This window comes from Salminus brasiliensis, chromosome 13 (genome assembly GCF_030463535.1).
Source record: "Salminus brasiliensis chromosome 13, fSalBra1.hap2, whole genome shotgun sequence".
In the NCBI taxonomy this organism is placed as follows: Eukaryota; Metazoa; Chordata; class Actinopteri; order Characiformes; family Bryconidae; genus Salminus; species Salminus brasiliensis.
In genome coordinates, this window is record NC_132890.1 from 36,854,636 (window position 1) to 36,873,845 (window position 19,210).

Consider the following 19,210-nt stretch of genomic DNA (forward strand, 5'->3'; position numbering starts at 1 on the left):
CTAAAAGGCTGCTAATGACACCTGGTGGCAAACATGTATAAAAGCAGGCTTATAAAAAAAATATTCATATATATATATATATATATATATATATATATATATATATATATATATATATATATATTAATGCTATTTAAAAAATACAAAACTAAATAAAAATTTAATATGATATTATAATATTATACCATTATTATATAATACCTACATAATTTTATATAGATTGTATATATTTTTTCTCTTCTAAGTAAATATTTTATGTCCTTATTATGATATATACAGTGCTTCTCAAATGTTTGTGACTGTACAAAAAGTATAACATTTTAAATATTTAAAAAAAATTCTAACAAACATTTGCACTGTAAAAAGTAAGATTATAAAACGTTTTCTGTGATTAGTTTAAGGTTAGAGTAAGAGTTAGAATGAAATGTAACAGAGAGGAATATAACAGATATTAAGTTAAATAGGCTAATTACAGGATCAACGAAGTATTTAAAGGCCACTATCCAAATAAAATGTTACCATAGCTTTTGAACAATTGTCTCCCATGCCCAAGATTGCTTGCACAGTGGTGTGCATTCATTTCCCTGGTGTTCATAAATAGGATAAAGTTGTTAACATGCATTGTTCCCTGTGTTAAAGGTGGTCTTTTGCAGATATTGATTATGTCTGACCCCCAATTAGCCCTGGACACAAATGACAATGATTATGTCTGGTGTAATGTGACCTTCCATCTCAAAGGCTGAGTCACACAGTGCCCTGCCTGGCCCTCTGTCTATTTATAACGACCAAATACAAGGACAGGGGCTAAATGCACTCAGCCACACAATTGGTCATTTATACCCACACAGCTTCACGCTGACAACAGTAGGACAGTGAAGGGTGAGTATGAACTAGACTATTAGGTTGGTTAGGCTGGATTTAGCAGAACACTTGTGATAGTGATCTTATGTATTATGTAGGGGCATCCTTATAAGGGAAATAGTTACAGTCATTCTTGTCACTGTGGTTTGCCTGCTATAGATTTTACTGTATAAACTTTTAGAATGTAAGGATTTGTGTGGACCTCTTTGCTCAGAAAAAACAGTATAAGTACAATACACAAATCAGTGTAAGTTACTGTACAGCATATCAGCATGTCCAAACCTCTCCTTCTGACAGCCCACTATCAACTGTAGCTATAGCGCTCCAGTGAAGTGGACGTGTTGGGTGCTTGTGAGGCTCTTAGGTAGGTTAGCGCTTAGACGAACATCTGAACATCTGGTAACCTCACAAACACCCTGAGCTTCATAACCGAGCTGTTTCTCTGGGTAAGGATGTTCTGGTGTTCTGGTAAGAGCAGACGTACTGACGTTTGAGCCTTAAACCATTGCTGCAGGTCCTATTCTTTAACACAGTGACCCATAACACTCCAATCCTTTTTTGCGTTGTGTTGGAAACAGCTCTGAATATGTTAAATATTGTTGGCATGTTGGGTTTGCACAGCTAGCCACTGTATGATCAGTGTCCACAGCAGTAACTACTTCAGATTCCACACAGAGGTGGAAGAAGGACACTCTTGAAGGTGGGCTTGGAGGAAGAAGGTGTGTCAGGATCTAGACTCCTTTCAAAAATAATGAAAATATGGTGCTAGCATCATTATGGGTTCTTGTCAGCAACTGCATGACTGTAAATTCAATGTGTCACTGGCTCTCATTAACTCAGTAACCACTCTGTGTTTTCCTTGTATACCAGAACTTCAAGAAATATCAACAACAATGGTAAGAGTATCTATTGGTTACATTTCTTCTTCATTTTATTATTTAAAGTACACACAAACTCTTAAAAGTGATATTTTTCTAGGCCAAAGGCTACTAAACTAAACCAATCGTTATTTGAATTATCAATAAATATCCAAGCCTGTTAGAATATATGTTTTATTTCATCATCCAGGGCAGAAATAAAACTGGTCTCCACAAACACTGTGAGAAATGTTTCAACCAGCATTGCAAAGTGCCTGTGGATATCTCCACTTCCTGTGTGGTCATTACATGCCGTCTACTCTGCGGTGCTGCCTTTCATCTTTGTAAAGAAGATGAGCATAACCTGCTCTGTCCCAAGGTAATAGTCCCCTGCCTCAATGCCCACTACGGCTGCCCCATGTCCATGCCCAGGCATCGGCTTGCCCAACACCTGACGGTGTGCCCGGCCAGTGTGGTGTGCTGTTCCCTAGAGTGGAACCGATGGCCTGTCCCTGAGACAGACACCACCTTCTACAACAATGCTGTGCAGCAAGCCAACTATATGGACCAGCTGGATCTAGCGATGGCGTTCCGAGATCAGAAGCTTCTGTTCAACTCTATAAAGATGAGTACCCTATTTCCCGAGCTAACCCAGAGGCGTAAGGAGCCTACCACTCAGGAGCTGGATGGAGCAGTTGGAGGTATAGGCCCTGCAGAATGGAAAGCTGGAGACTTGAGCCTAGATGACCCTGACCCTGATGGTCCACAGGTGCATGAACTGACGCAAGAGGAGCGGTTGGCTCTGGCTAAGAGCAAAGATGTGGCCAGTCTGGAGAACTACACCATGTGGGAGGGAATGTTCAAAAAGGAGATGGAAGGGTGCAAGGAGACGGTGAAAAACCTGGAAGACAAAAGTAACCGAGACAAAAAGAAAAGGGACCAATCTTCATCTGGTAAAGACACAACACCGAGCCTCCAGGATGTCCAAGAATCCAATAATGCAGCAGTGGACCTCACCAAGACTGGCTTTGCTCCTTGGCAAGACGGTGTCCTAGAAAGACTTCGCAAAGAGGTCAATGTGGCTGACTATAACATGTACCTGGTGCATAATGGATGCATGCTTATCAATTTTGGCCAGTTGGCAGCCTGCACACCCAAAGAAAAAGATTTTGTGTATGGAAACCTAGAGCCAATTGAGGTGCAGACCATCCATGCTTTTAACGTTCCCAAAAGCTTCACGGCCAAACGCACACATCTGAAAGATCCATCGCATAGAGCCAAGAAGACCGACCAGAACGTGGACACTTCGGATTTGGGCGTGTCCATAGAAGATCTTCCGAAATCAGACGAGGTTCAGACCACTTTGCTGTGCTGCCTGGAGAGGGAGCTGAAGGGTCACCAGATATGTGAGATGGTTGGGATAGATGGCCTTTATGTAGACCTGGGCACGCAGACCTATAACTTCCCCTCAGCTCCATTCAGATCTGACGCATCACTGGCAGACATTACTGAGCCCAAGTCCCTGAACCTCCATGTTCAGATTCAGACGGAGAGTGTCACAAGGAGACATAACAAAGCCAGCTCAGCCTTTACCTACCTCTGCCGCCACACCTTCAGACGAGATGAGTTCCCTTGGCACTACCGAAATGTGCATGCAGACATCCAGTCGTGTCTCACGGGATGGTTTATCCAGCGGTGTCCACTTGCTTACCTGGGCTGTACCTACAGCCGAAATCATTTTCGCCCTTCTACGTACCAGGCCACAGTAAGCTATGATCAGGATCTTGGGACCTTTGCCCTCCAACCACACGTCACAGCTTCACTGTACGAGGGGGTAAAAACTGAAAGCAGTGAGCGAAAGCGGCCGAGGAACCTGGACTCGCTCAGCCGACTACCCTTTGAGATACTCCAGCACATTGCGGGATTCCTAGACAGTGTGTCTCTATGCCAGCTCTCTCTGGTTTCCCAGTTGATGAGGGAGGTATGTGGAACTTTGCTACAACAGAGGGGGATGGTGTCTCTGAAATGGGAGAAAAAGACCTACTCACATGGTGGGTCCTGCTGGAAGGCCAGGAAAATGGTGAGTTATCAATATGCATGCCTTACCTCTTTTAATTGTTGCCCCAACAATTGTAACTCGGGCCCAGTTAATATGTCTGTGGACCATAAACTCTGTAGCACTAAAGCATGACGTTCATCATTCATGGTGTATTGGACCTGAACTCAGTGACCTTAACTCAGTAGCACTAAGCAAAACCCTACCAACTACCTGAGAAAGCCAATCCATAACTAGCACTGAACAGGAAATTAGTAGATGTGTCTTAGTAGATTTTACTAAAATGGGGGAAAATTAAAAACCACACCATTTATTCAACCCAAATGAGTTTTTCCCACCTCAGGAACTTTTTAATGACTTTTTAATTAAACCATACGCCAAACCTAGAGCCAAGGTACGCCATGTGAGCTGTTTATACAATATAAATAAATGCATTCCATAGTTTCCAGCCCTGTCTGCTTTTATTTTTAGCACCAGCAATGTCTATTACTGTGTGTTTTGCTCATGATAAGCACTCTAAAAATGACTGGGTCCTGCTGTCTGATCTCAGAGCTATCTAGGTCAGGGTGTCATAGAGAGGGCATTTTTTCCACGGGTCATTCTGCACTGCAACAACTAACCACACACTGTATTGTTTTTCTGTCTCGCCTCCTCTTAAATACCCTGATTAGGGGCCAGACAGCGATATGATTGTTTTAGCAAATGCTCCAAACAGATCAATTCCTCTGCATGAAAACTGGCATAGGATCGCTAATAGTGTACTGAGATTGAGCCTGGCCCACACTGATATTACAATAGGGAATACTGTCCTTGGCTGTACTGACAATGAATACAGCTGCAGTAAATAGGGCTGTGGTTGATTTGGTTTCCACATAGTTAGTTCACTTTTCTGTTGTGTCAAACACTGGTCACCAACTTCAGCTTGAAAAGGCTTGGGCGGTATAATGGTAATATTATATAGTGAATATTTATGTGTTTATAACAAAAGTGGACAGTGAGTTTATCCATTTAAAAAAAATAAAAAATTCCGCCCAACACTGGGTGTGGGTAATCGAGTGATTTTCTAATTAATGTGCTCCTATATTCCAACAATACAGTCCAATTACTGCACTGAAAATACATAAAGGTGAATATTTTTGTCAATTCCTGACACCGAATGACCTGGTGACCATGCGTTTCTATGGGTAATTGTGATTATTGTACATTTTAATACAAATCGTCCAATTAATTGACTATATTTCTAGATTTTGGTTTGATTAGACCTAGTAAGACACTGCTGGGAAATTATATGGACATGCATTTTGGTTGCTTTTGTTTAGCTATATTAAGCTGAATTTATTAAGTGTGTTCACTCTCTGTGGTATTTACCCACAAATACTGTGCTAACCAGATGGAATTAATAAGCATTCACATAACATGTGATAATGGATACATACCGTGTGCACTGGCTTTAATATCAGTGCATTTTAATATTTGTACTATTGCTTAATAAGGAAAATTCAAGCCCTGAAAGTCCTCGTACCACACATCGCATGGCTATGGCTGTCGTGAAACATTGTAAAACGTAACTTAATAAAATAAAAGACAGTAATGCTGTGATGTGCTGAATAAGAAAACTATTGAGCAAGATTGGTCAACCTTGACTTAGGGTGTTAAATACTTCTTTGTAATTATGATATGAGTGAACTATTGAGCATATTTGACTTCCCAAATGACATGACTTGAATATAATCTCTAAAAGTTGTTGTTTTGTTTGTGCTGCTCACAGTGATCTACACACCAGTCACTGTATTACCATGTATGTCCTCAGTGGTCGCTTTCACCAGTTTGCTCTATGTTACTAAAACATTAGTGTCACTACTGTTACTACTGGCCCACCAGCCTAATAATATCTGGTTAGTCTCTTTTTTTACCTTCTCCGAGTTAATGGCCACCCAGCCCGGCCTGCTGGAAGATTGCCCGCTGAGGTCCCCTCTACCTGCGTCAGACCAGCTGCCACCTACCAGTCCGACCAGCAGGCCCCCCACCCACCACCACCCATACCAGACCAGCGGCACACCCTCCTACCACTGCTACCTGTTTAATGACCATATTCAAACCTAAATGGACTACCACTATCTGTTGTATCTGGTTTGGTAATTTTTTATCAATAATGTTGAAATAGTTCTGACCAGAGGAGGATGGATCCCCCTTGTGAGTCTTGGTTCCTCCCAAGGTACCCTAGGAGCAGCGCTTTGGTCAGAAAGTGTATTACAATTAAAAAAGCCAATCTCTTAAAAGAAGCACATCCTTAATTTCACAGGAGGATCATCATCAGAGTTGGTTTGTGAGATCAGCATTTAGTTTTTGGAAATCTGTTACAAGCAGCTCTGGTTATGGCTTACTATAATTAACCTACAAAGTGCTCATAAACGTAAACAGATGATATTAAAGTTGACATAGCATAGCAAAATGAACTTTAACAATCATTTTACTTGGGTATGAGTTTAGGATACTGTACTCATCAACAGACCAGACTATGAAAGGAGTTTGTTCATGTGCCAAATGGTATAGTTTTATATATTTTATTTATATAAATGTATTTATTTATTTTACATTCATTCATTGCACTTAGCTGACGCTCTTATCCAGAGGTTGCTCATATTACAGAGGCGGGCCAATGTAGTGTTAAGTCCCCCAGACCAGGAATCGAACCCTGGTCTCCCACATGGTGTGGTAGCTCACTAGCAGGTAGTGTTGTCCTCTGTAGCACCACACCAACCACTTTTGTTGCTGTCATGCAAAAACCTGGTAACTTTACAGAAAATCTTAAGTAATTAAATCCGAGTAATTTTGAAGCTTTTCTATTGGTCCATATATCATGACACATTGCAAAGAAAGTGTGTGTGTGTGTGTGTGTGTATATATATAACTCATGTATTTTGTCCTGTCCCCAGTCTTTGACCTTAACCTTTCCAGCTCTTCCTTTAAGTGCCTATTAGCATGACCATGTAAACATGTGAGACTAACTGCCACCATGTCCTGCAGGTGTGGGAGTTCAGCAACCTGTTCTCTCCAGTGAAGAAATGGGTCTTTGATGATGTGCCTTCTATGTCCGAGCACCTGAAGGTCTGCCCTTACTACCAGACGCAGAGCAGGAGTGAGCCTGTGGCTTTAGCCAGCATGAATGACACCGCAGGGAGACCTGACATTCACAACCTGGTCAGCCAGTTTCTCAACAAAGGACACAGGAAAGGACATGGGAACTAACAGGAGTGTTGTGTCTCAAGTGGGTGGATGGTGTTTTATAGAAAGCTCACACACACACACACACACACAGTTCCACTGTGAGGATAAAAGACAATGGTCTTATTCACCAACCATTCTTAAGATGAAATGTCTTCTTAAAACCCACTTACCCAGTTTTCATGAAGAGTCTGACACCAACCAATGTTTTCTTATATGGGATGTGTTCAGTTTAGGAGGACAATGGGGTCCATTATTATAAGAGCAGAGCTCTGAACCATTCTGCTCTTCAAAAACACATCATGAATCTAATGTTTCTCAGGAACTATTGAAAAGAAATTAGGAAAATATTGGTGAATGAGACCCATTGTTATCAACCAGTGAGTAACAACCAGTGAATGTTCAATAATATTACTGTAGAAGGTACCAGATAGGTACCAGGCTGGTCCAATCCTGGTTCTGGTCATATTCCAACCTAAAGAGTTCAGATACCCCTGAAAGCATTAGGTGTGATGGTTTGGAGCTAAGCTCTGCAGGGTGGTAGATCCCTGGGACCAGGATTGAGCAACTTTGGCTTAAGATGTTAAATACTTCTTTGTAATTATGATCTGAGTGATTTATTGAGCATATTTGACTTCCTAAATGGCTTCATATGAATATATTCTTAATAAAAGCTGTTGTGTGTTGGTTGTGCCGCTCACAGTGATCTACACACTGGTCACTTTATTACCATGTAGGTCCTCAGTGGTCGGTTTCATCAGTTTGCTTATAGAACTGCCTTTAGAGTTATAGAGTTTGCTGTGCTTGAAACACACATAACCATGTCACTACAATATCAGCCATGTCTCTCCACTGCTGCATTCTTTTCACTGGCTTCCTGTAGCTGCTGCCCTCTTCAGATTCAGACCCCTGACTCTGGCCTACAAAGCCAAGACTGGACCAGCCAGCCCCTCCGTACTTGATGGCGATGGTCAAAAGCCGATCTGCACCAAGAGCCCTTCCAGCTTCAAGTACGGCTCGGCTCGTCCCGCCATCCTATAAGATCCACGGAAGACGAGCGTCCAGACTTTTTACTGTCCTGCACCGAAGTGGTGGAACGAGCTTCCCCTGGGTGTCCGAACAGCAGAGTCCAACGCTCGCTGTCCTCAAACCCAGACTGAAGACCCTCCTCTTCTGAGAGGACTTGGACGAATAGCAAAGTACTATAGTCACCTTATTGACTTGTGCTTAGTAGAGTCTAAGATTAGAGGATCTTTGAATTATTAGTCTATTCTAATATAATAGCTGAGGTTTTTCTTGGGCACTTTTGTAAATCGCTCTGGAGAAGAGCGTCTGCTAAATGCCGTAAATGTAAATGTACACTTTTGGTTGTATGTTCACATTTTCAGAAAGAATAATAGGAGTCATTCTCACATGCAAAATGTATGGTTTTGTAATGGATGAGGCATTTCCTGGGTCAGCATACCAGTTGTTTTCATAACCCACATAATGTAAATGCTTTAAAAAAGGTGCTGAATAAAAAACTGTTGATGATAAATAATTTAGTCATTTTTCTATGAAAATGTATGTCCCACATGTACATGTGCTTACTGCAACATTAGACACATTACCCTTTTTTCAAAGCCAAAAACTTTAATTTATCTGAAGAGCACACAGACAAAAATATGACAAAGCTAATCAACATGTCTCTAGTAAATACACTATATGGACACAAGTATTGGGACACCTGCTCATTCATTGTTTCTTCTGAAATCAAGGGTATTAAAAAGTGCTGATCCTGCTTTTGTTGGAGTTGTTGCTCTCCTAGATTTTGGACATCCTCACATTGCTGTGAGAATTTGATTGCATTCACTGATGAGTGTTATTGAGGCCAGGAGGATGTTGGATGATGCTCACCACCCCACCTCATCATTTCCAACTCCCCAACTCATCCCAAAAGTACTGGATGGAGCTCCACCATCCATCATTCCAGAGAACACAGTTCTTCCACTGCTCCACAGCTCAATGCTGGGGGTCTTTATACCCCTCTAGCACACGCCTGACATTAGGCAGCATGGTGCCAATATTTTATCTGTTCTATTGGCTGTATTTCTCTGCAGGGACTGGATAAGCTATGTGTGTTTGTAATGGGTTTAACCTAAAGTAACTGACTGCATTTAGTAGAAGGGGTGTCCACAAACTTTTGAACATATAGTGTAGCGTCTTTTCACATTCAATATTTTCTGTGCTTTTACCTAATGTACTTTAAGGTACACTTTTATATTCATTGTGAATTTAAATACTTTTGAGGAGAGGTGATGCTGTTTTGGTATTTATACTCAAAAACTGTAAAAAATGTCTTTACTGTGACATGAAAACTCTGGATGGTCAAAACTGCTAACAGAAATATAATATAATAGAAATAGAAATACAATCTAACTGGATGGTGACTGGACTAATGTATGTATGGTACACCAATAAAGCACTGTTTTGGCGACATCTAGTGGTCTATGCATAACAATACATGTGATTTTAGATTTGCAAGGTTTAGGCTCATACCCATATGCACTGAAAAAGTCATAAAACAAAATGTGAAGACTTACATGGTATTATTATTATTATTATTATCATTATTATTATTTTAGCTGTCGCACCTGGTATTTGGCCTTATACACATAAACCCCCCTTTTGACCTTTACTCAGTTCAGACAGAACAGTTCATAAGGACCACTCTGCATTATATGCTATTATATCACATATTTATTAAATAATTGCAGTATTATTGTTTATTTAATTAATCTCAAGACATATTCAGTAACAGCTTGTAGGTTATTTAGTTATTTAATTATGATCATGAAATAGATGCCCAGCTACATGTCCACATGTTGACCCTGTGCCGTTTTTGAGTGTACTGCAGATCCATGTGACCTAATGTGCATCAATGTGTGTCTCTACTGCATTTCCTGCACTTCTGGGTTGCGTAGCTTGCTTATGACTTCAGAGAGCATACGGTTGCACAGAGCAGCATAAGGGTTCAAAATAACAGCCTGCTGTCGAGCGAACTCGCTGCCCAGCGAAGCGGCTCTCTCAAAATCAGCCCTGGCCTCCTCATCTCTTTGTGCCAGCCTGAGCAGGAGGCCACGCTGGACAAGAGCCTGACAGGCCGAGCGTCCTGTGCCCTTGCTTAGGGTGATGGCCTGCTCCAAGTCTTCGATTGCACCTGAGGCAGATTATCCAGCTGGTTAGACAGAGAATTTACATGGAAAATAACAAGCAAGACAAGTGATGTGATTGGTTGGCACTGCTTAAAGCAAAGGGCCTGAGCAGTGAGACAGGTGACAACTCTTTAGACGGTCTACCTTCGGTGTCTCCCTGCAGGCGTTTGGCCTGAGCTCGGTTGTTGTAGGCCGAGGCTCTGGAGGGCAGCGTCTGAATGGCCTGGTTAAAATGATGCAGTGCTGTCTTCATGTCCCCGGCCTCAGCAGCAGAAACCCCCTTCAGCTCCAGATCCTTCACCTGCTCCAGCAGAAGTGGGTCGAAGGAACTGTCTGGAGAGACAGGGAGAGAGCAACACGCGGCTGACGGATAAATTGAGGGATTTGTAAAGTTGTTGTACCTCGCATTGTAATGAGTACTTAATACTCATAGCGGATCTATTTTGAATGCATTTAATACAGGCACATCCTGTCAGGGGACATGCAGCCCCCACAGTCATTATACAGGCATGTTATAGAGCCGCTCTGCCACTGTTGTTTTCCGGGAACCTCATCACAGTTCAGGAAACTGTCAAAATATTCACAGTGGAGCTCATCTAACTTCATTCTTTTGTGCTAGACCCTGACACACATGCTGTCATCTTTCTCAACAGCCAAATACAGAAAGTCTGCAGATAAAGCAAAGCCAGATACCATTCATAAGCATAGCAAAATATTGCTAAATAATTCATTGGTGAACATACTGCAGGGGTGCAGGGACATAAACAACATGGGACAGAGAATAGAAGTACATAGCACACCAGGATTGTTCAGCCGATGGACAAAAGTATGGGGACACCTACACATTACACCTACAGGAGCTTTCCTGACGTCTCATTCTAAACCCATATGCATTAATATGGAGCTGGTCCTCCTTTGCTCTAAGCTCTACCAGCAGCAGCAGCAGGTCTGGAGCTCTGCAGTTACTGAGTCAGTTGGAGGCTTTTCTGCACTCTGCTCTGAGCTCAGCACTCGGCCATGACCCCGCTCTGTAACTTTACGTGGTCTGACAGACACTCTGTGGCTGAGCTGCTCTCTGTGAGCTGTTCCTCCTAAACTCTTCCACTGTTCAATAATAACACCACTCACAGCTGATAGAGGAAGATCTAGGAGGGAGGAGATTTCACCAGCTGACTTGTTGTTGTTGGTGCAGCGATGTCTCCTATTACATACAGAACCACTCTGGAGTTCAGTGAGCTCTTCAGAACCCACTCCCATTCTTTCACTAATGTGTGGAAGAAAGGCAAACTGCAGGGCTAGGGGCTTGATTTTACACACCTGTGGCTGAATGAGACTGAATCAAACACCTGAATTCAATGATTGAGGTGTCCAAATACTTTTGTCCATATAATGCATTCATATCTGTGGCATGTAGTGGAAACTGCTCGTCGGTCCAAGTGGCTGCAAGTACATAAAATAAGTTTAAGTATCTTTAATCCATAAATCATGACACACCAGTGGCACTCAGTGGAGCCTCAAAAACATAGCATCCAAATCCATGGTTAATGAAGGCACACACACAGCATAGGACTTTTCAGAACTTCAGAACTGCAGCCTAAAAAAACCCAGTTCAATTCTTAGGGCTTTTATACCCCTCTAGTCCACGCCTGGCATTAGACAGTATGATATCAATAGGGTCATACCGTATCTGCTTCAGAGAGTCCTATTCTATTAGCAGTACTTCTCTACAGGTACTAGACAAGCTGTGTGTGTTTTTGCATGTGCACATCTGTTTCAGCAGTGGGCGCACTTTAAAGCAGCTGAATACATTCATAAGAAGGGGTGTCCACAAACATTTGGACAAATTGCTTGTTACATTTATGTTTATAATTTCACAGCATTGAAGCCATACAGCACTAAAACCATTAGAGTAGAGAGCACTAGGTGGCAGTAATGATGCACAGTCTTTGTATACAATCATTGTATACAATATACCTACTATATTACTGCACATTGTAAATATAATAATAATAATAATAATAATAATAACACCAGTTCACCAATCTGTACCCCAGCTATTACAAAAAAGGACCACCACTGACCAGAGATGTAGATCTTGTTGTGAGTTTATGTATGTATGTATTTATTTATGTATTTATTTAGTTATTTTGTCTTTAGGTCAATTTATGAGGAATATGTTTTGCCCAGAACTGCCCAGAAGCTATTTCTCTTGCCAAATCTTGTGCGTTTGAATTGAAAGATTGTTGTGATTGACGATCAAATCTCTTTAACAAATTAATTTAACATAGTTTGTGCAACCATTTGCTGTAAAATCAATTGGATGTAATAGATGATAAATAGATGTAATGCATTGATCGCTACACACCTTCGAAACTTAAATAAAACAAACAAACAAACAATAAGATCAGATTACTGAACTAAAACTATTACAAATCAACCAAATTAAGCTGATCCAGGGTTTAGAATTAGGTGAGCCTTAGATTTTTAAGCAAGGAATTCCAAGTCAATAAAACTTTCCACATTGAGGATATATTATATATAGGATATATTCCAACAGCTGGCTCCTGCAGCATAATCCAGTCAGTAGAGGGAGTTTGTTTAGCGCTCTTATTAAAAATAAGAACCAAGATGATTTATGGAGGGCATGCATCCAGCAAAATAATACATAATTTTATGAATATTAAGTGTCTCTTATGTGTGACAGATAAAGTTTAAATGCTACGAATGCAGGACATAGATATATCTGCATTTCTATAAAGCTTAACATACCATCGTCTGTGAGCTCTTCCTCTTGGTTCAAACCAGGCACATCTCCGAATGGGGTGGTAGGGTTGAAGATGGCCTGAAGAACTGCTCTGTCATTTGCAGATGCCATTCCGGTGCTGAGTGGACTTTGAGAGGCGAGCTGTTCAAACGGACATGTCTTAAACAGTACTGTATGATGGTCCGTATGTGGGAAAGGGGAATTCTAGTCCTAATGTCTTCCAGACCTCCATGACAACCAATCAGAGAAGGGGGTGGAAGCAGGAGGACTTTGAGATCATGGAGCGTGGAGCACATCTGTATTTGTTTAACTCTTTAAAGGCAAAATCTACGGAGATGCTAGGCTAGATTATCTGTAGTTTCTAGAGTTATCCAAGCAAGCAAACAAAAACTACACCAGCACTACATGTCCAAATGTTTGTGGACACCCTTTCAAGTGAATGCATTCTGCTACTTAAAGTTGCACCCATTGCTGGCACAGATGTGCAAATGCACACATACACACACAGCTTGTCTAGTCCTTGTAGAGAAGAACCGCCAATAGAATAGGACTCTCTGGAGCAGATCAACATCATGAACGTATTGGCACCATGCCTCCCAGGTGTGGGCTGGAGGGGTATATAAAGCCCCCCAGCATTGAGCTGTGGAGCAGTGGAAGAGCTGTGTTCTCTGGAATGATGGTGGTGAGCTAGGGCCGGGTTGGGTGTGACCATCCAACATCCGAACCTCTCTATTGCTCTTGTCGCTGACAACAGCAGGATGAACTCCTTTATAATACCTATAATTTTGTGATGAGTTGGGGAGTTGGGGATGATGAGGTAAGGTGGTGATCATCATCCAACATCCTGACCTCACTAATGCTCTTGTCGCTGAATGCAATCAAATCCTTACAGCAATGCTCCTCCTCCAAAATCTAGCAGAAAGCCTTCTTCCCTGGACAGTAGAGACAGTTACTCCAACAGAAGCAGGATCAGCTCTTTTTAATATCCTTGATTTCAGAAGAAACTAGGAATGAGCAGGTGTCCCAAAACTTTTGTCCATTTAGTGCATTATCGGTATCAAACACATCAATCTAGAGTGGAACGACAGATCACAAATAATATGCAAAACACGCCACAGAATATATGAACTCTCCAAAATGAGATAATATGAGTTAATGGTAAGTCCAGGAAGACGCAGACCTGTAGCCTCATCGCTGAAAGGTCGCAAAAGGTCACGAGAATAAGAGCAGAATGAATAACAGCAACAGTAATAAAACACCTGCCCGAACATCAAATAAAGCATGAGGCATTCCAGTCATTTCACAGGCTTTATATTCAATTAATTATTTTTGGTTGTATTACAATAATCGTGCGCCAGTCGCACATGACTAATGACGAGAAAGGTAGCCTAGCCTCAGGAGAAAAGTACCAAAAACCACGAGTCAGCGCAATGTTCTAATGCTCATGTAAATACATTTCCATTAGGAAAATAACATCCCCAGTGGCAACGTCTCCCCTGATATTTCCACGCAGCATTACTCTCCGGCACAAGCTCATATCTCTTCCTAGGAACAGACTTAAAACAATTAGCGATCGACTCCGTCCGCAGATTCATTGTTAGGCAGTCGCTCCGCAGTCGCACGGCCGAGGCAGAATTACAACACTAAGCCTGTCTGATTGTCTGACACATCATACTTCTTACCCATAATTCCCTGTTTTCCCACAGAGCACGGGGTTGAGCGGATAACTCCCTGGCCAGCTTGTGATACACTGATGATTACAAATGAACAGAGAACAGGAATCACCTCCTTCTGCCCTTCCAACACTGATGTGCCTAACATCTGCATACCACCCACGCATACATTAGCATACATTTACATTATAACACCTGTTCAATTGAATCACTTATTCAAAGTAGGCCGGTTTCTCTCCATTACTGTGGAGGAGAAGACTGTACTCAAACTTTACAAAGTTGGTTATGGAGCTGAGTACTGCATCATAGCACTGTATGAGATTACTGAAAATACTATATAATATCTAAATATGCTGATCAGCCCATATGAGAAAAATATATACCTGTGTATTTTCGTACTGTATCTATATACATTATGTATATTGGAATATGTTTTCAGATATAGAGATACTTTATATTATGACATACAAAACAGCCTTTTTTCTATTGGTACATTAATTTAATCTAGTACATGCTACTTATGAGAGATTGCATGCACTATATGGACAAAAGTATTGGGACACCTGCTCAGTCATTGTTTCTTCTGAAATCAAGGATACTAATAAGAGTTCATCCTGCTTTTGTTGGAGTAACTGTCTCTTTTGTCCAGGGAAGAAGACTTTCTGCTAGATTTTGGAGGAGGAGCACTGCTGTGAGGATTTGATTGCATTCAGAGACAACAGCATTAGTGAGGTCAGGATGTTGGATGATGATCACCATCCCACCTCATCATCCTCAACTCCCCAACTCATCATAAAAGTACTGGATGGAGCTCCACCACCATCATTCCAGAGAACACAGTTCTTCCACTGCTCCACAGCTCAATGCTGTGGGGCTTTATACCCCTCTATAGCCCACGCCTGGTTTCAGGCCAGGTGCCGATAGATTCATATTTATCTTTATTGTCTTATTCTATTGGCAGTACTTCTCTACAGGGACTAGACAAGCTGTGTGTGCATGTGTCAGCACAGTGTGCAATGTAAAGAAGCTCCATTCATTAGAACTAACAATTAGTACTGTATAGTAAACATGTATATTTTTGTGATATAACCTTATATTGAAATTGAATTATACTATTATTTAATATAAATTAGCATTTATATTATTAAATATGTTTAATAACTGATATTATATAGGTTATCTTGTGTGCATATGAGTACACAAGATTAACCTGTATCAGTACCTGCTGTATAAAGTACTTCTACATTCACACACGTACATCTCCAATGAAAAGAATCAGATCAGAAAACCTCACATCAGCAGATACAGAAAGTTGGTTAATTGGACAAAATCCTCAGTGTAAGTGAATTAAGTAGACCTTTTTATTATTTCACATTAAAAATATGTCTGCAGGATAAAATTGTAATTGTACAGAGACATGGTCTTATTTCCCTCTATATATTGATTACATTTGCACATTCAGTGAAAAACTGCAGAAAGAATCTAAATGCTATGAGGAAATGCCAGATAGGACAATCAAATAGAGCAATTGGGAACAGCCACTGTCTCAAAAGTGGCAAAAAAGAAACTGCATATGAAACTCCATATATTCAGTCAACTTTTTCCTTTGCAATAACAAACTTCCACAAAGACGCAGTACATCTCATTCATATTGTGTGTTTTAATATTTTGTCACAAAGTATCGATTCTTACTTTGTGTTCATGGTGTTACGCTTTTTACACAGTTTTATATCAGGTTTTTATATTTTTAGTTTTCTTTATTATATTTCTTTTTTACTCAATTTACTCCCTAATTTAGCTGAACAAGTGAACCCACCCACTTCCTAGGACTCCCCCAATCACTTGCACTTCTCTCTACAATTTAAGGGTGAGGAGAAGCACATGCCTTCTCTGTGCATTCACTGGTGTTTAGGTATCACTTTACTTGGGTGGTCCATTCTAGACGCCTTGTGCATGTTCACCTGACATTCAACATTCAACTGAACCTTCATCTTGCCCTTGAATTAACGCTAAATTCTAGAAAGGTTAGAGTTGGGATTAAAGTTAAGGTTCAGGGTTAGGTGAAAGGATAGTGGTAGGGTTTGGGTTAGGTGTAGGGATAGTGTTAGGGTTTGGGTTAAGTGTAGGGATAGTGTTAGGGTTTGGGTTAGGTGTAGGGATAGTGGTAGGGTTTGGGTTAGGTGAAGGGATAGTGTTAGGGTTTGGGTTAAGTGTAGGGATAGTGGTAGGGTTTGGGTTAGTGTTAGGTGTAGGGATAGGGTTAGAGTTAGGTATAGAGATAGGGTTAGGGTTTGGGTTAGGTGAAGGGATAGTGTTAGGGTTTGGGTTAAGTGTAGGGATAGTGTTAGTGTTAGGGTTAGGGTTAGGGTTAGCATTAGGGTTAGGTTTAGGTGTAGGGTTAGGGTTAGAGTTAGGTATAGAGATAGTGTTAGGGTTTGGGTTAAGTGTAGGGATAGGGTTAGGGTTAGGGTTAGGGTTAGGTTTAGGTGTAGGGTTAGGGTTAGGGTTAGGTATAGGGATAGGGTTGGGTGAAAGGATAGTGTTAGGGTTAGGTTTAGGTGTAGGGTTAGGGTTAGTGTTAGGTGTAGGGACAAAGTTAGGATTGGTGTTAGGTGTAGGGATACTGTTAGGGTTAAGTTTAGTGTTAAGTGTAGGATTATGGTTAGGTGTAGATGTAAGGATAGTGTTAGTGTTGGTGTTAGGTGTAGGGTTAGTCTTAGGGTTAGATGTAGGGATAGAGTTAGGGTTAGTATTAGGTGTAGTTGCTTCTGAACACCTTTGGAATCTGTGGTTGTCAATGTTCAACATGAGGACTAGATATATATGCAGAATATTCTATTATACTTGTGGGCCAATATCAAATATTTGCATATATTCCAAAAAAATGTGCTAGAAATATGTTTCAGATATATTAATTATCCCTATGGGTCAGTATCAGGTATTGCAGTGCTTTTCCAAAAATATTAAACATTGAGGTTTGATTCCTCGCCTAGGTGATTGTGCACTGTGCCAATTACAGTCCTTGGGCAAGACCCCTAACACTACATTGGTCGACCTCTGTAATACAAGTAACCTGGTATGTTGTTCTTGTCATATAATATATATTTTTACATTTGAGTGCTATATTGGACAGACTTTGGGCCAAAAAAGTACTGTATATTATTTATCCATATGGGTTGATAGCAAAATCTCACTGCCTTTCCAAACATATAAAACCTAAAAATCCTAACCTAAAAAGTAATCAATTTAGCATTTTGAGAAACGTGCAGCGAGACATTGCTGACAAGCTCTTATTCCAAATGATTTCTGAATATTAAAAAATCTTTTGTCTCTCAAGCTTAGGGTGATGAACTGCAAATGTAAACACAAATACCACCCAGCTAAGGACAACAATGACACGTTTTAATCCCCATTTAAGCTGCACTTAATATGCAGTGCAGCCTGTGCCAAGACAACAATCATGGTTGCATAAATAAAGAAAGAAAAGAAACAGTTCATTTCCTCATGAACTGAGAATTAGCATGCTGCAAGTCCAATAACTTTTATGAGTATTAGTCTAGGTGAAATAACTTTTATAATCAGAGCAGTAACACTTCAATTTCATCCGTTATAGATAACCATTGCTGTTTAATGGACCATTTCATTACTTTTCCCTCGTAACTTATAATTAACCTAACCTTAAGATAAACCAGTATCAGAGTGGCAGAACACCGTCTTCCCATCAAGTGTTCAAATGAGGAAACGTTTTTTTTTTTGCAAGATAAATTCTCTATGCTAGACAAAGTTTCACGCTAAAGAAAGCGGTTGAGTGCTGCTGTCCCTTTAAAAGATTGCCCAGTGAAGCATTTGTCCAGTTCGCCATGTGAGGGAGCTCTGGTCAAAGCAAATCTTGTTCCTGCATGGTCTGGACCACGGCTGGGGGGAACTATAGGAGACAATATGAAGGGCTACTTCTTTAAAAGGTGGGTGGAATCCTTAGTACAAGACACTGAGGGATTTGTAAAGATGCTGAACCCTGCATCATTATTAGTACTTAATACTCATAGCAGATCTATTTTAAATTCCCCTCTGTCAGGTTGAATGCAACCTCCACAGTCATTTAACACACATACACACACACTGTAGAGTTCTGTCACTGCTGGTTTGCAAGGAACTATATCATCATAGCTCAGGGAAGTGGGAGATATTCACAGTGGAACTTCAATTTGGTGGCTTTTTGAAGCTTTTTGTCTTTGGAGGTTACTGTAGCGCTATGATGCTGAGACATTCCTTGATGCTGTCTGTGCATTCATTTCTTGTATCAGAAACTAACAATCAAATGCATAGAGAACACACTGTACTTTATGGTATGTACTGTATTGCTACTGTGCAGAAACAAATCAATAATAAGTCCTTAATGATGTAAACTGCATTCTGAATGTACAAGCACACCAGCTCTGAAACTGCTGCAGTGCAACCAACAACAAAGGTACCACAGTCCTTTAACTATGCAGTGAATAAAAGCACTGTAGCAGACAGAAAACATCCCCACGTGCGTTTTACTGTCCAATGTGGACGTGAACGGGTCACAGCTAGTCCAA

The 19,210-nt window shown here is 40.8% G+C and overlaps 2 protein-coding genes across 3 annotated transcripts; one reads left to right on the plus strand and one right to left on the minus strand.

Annotated features, from left to right (window-relative positions):
- Positions 1–1,908: 1,908 nt before the first annotated feature.
- On the plus strand, positions 1,909–7,023 carry LOC140575517 (F-box only protein 40). The gene is made up of 2 exons (XM_072695867.1): positions 1,909–3,798; positions 6,802–7,023. The coding sequence occupies exons 1-2, from the start codon at positions 1,909–1,911 to the stop codon at positions 7,021–7,023; spliced, it is 2,112 nt and encodes a 703-aa protein (XP_072551968.1).
- A 1,588-nt stretch (positions 7,024–8,611) lies between these two features.
- On the minus strand, positions 8,612–13,187 carry ttc36 (tetratricopeptide repeat domain 36). 2 transcript variants are annotated; one of them, XM_072695115.1, is made up of 3 exons: positions 12,963–13,187; positions 10,338–10,526; positions 8,612–10,198 (listed from the first exon to the last, which is right to left on the minus strand). In XM_072695115.1, the coding sequence occupies exons 1-3, from the start codon at positions 13,066–13,068 to the stop codon at positions 9,930–9,932; spliced, it is 564 nt and encodes a 187-aa protein (XP_072551216.1). In that variant the 5' UTR covers positions 13,069–13,187; the 3' UTR covers positions 8,612–9,929. The 2 variants fall into 2 exon arrangements, with proteins under 2 accessions (XP_072551216.1, XP_072551215.1); XM_072695114.1 differs by having other exon boundaries at positions 10,338–10,556.
- Positions 13,188–19,210: the final 6,023 nt, after the last annotated feature.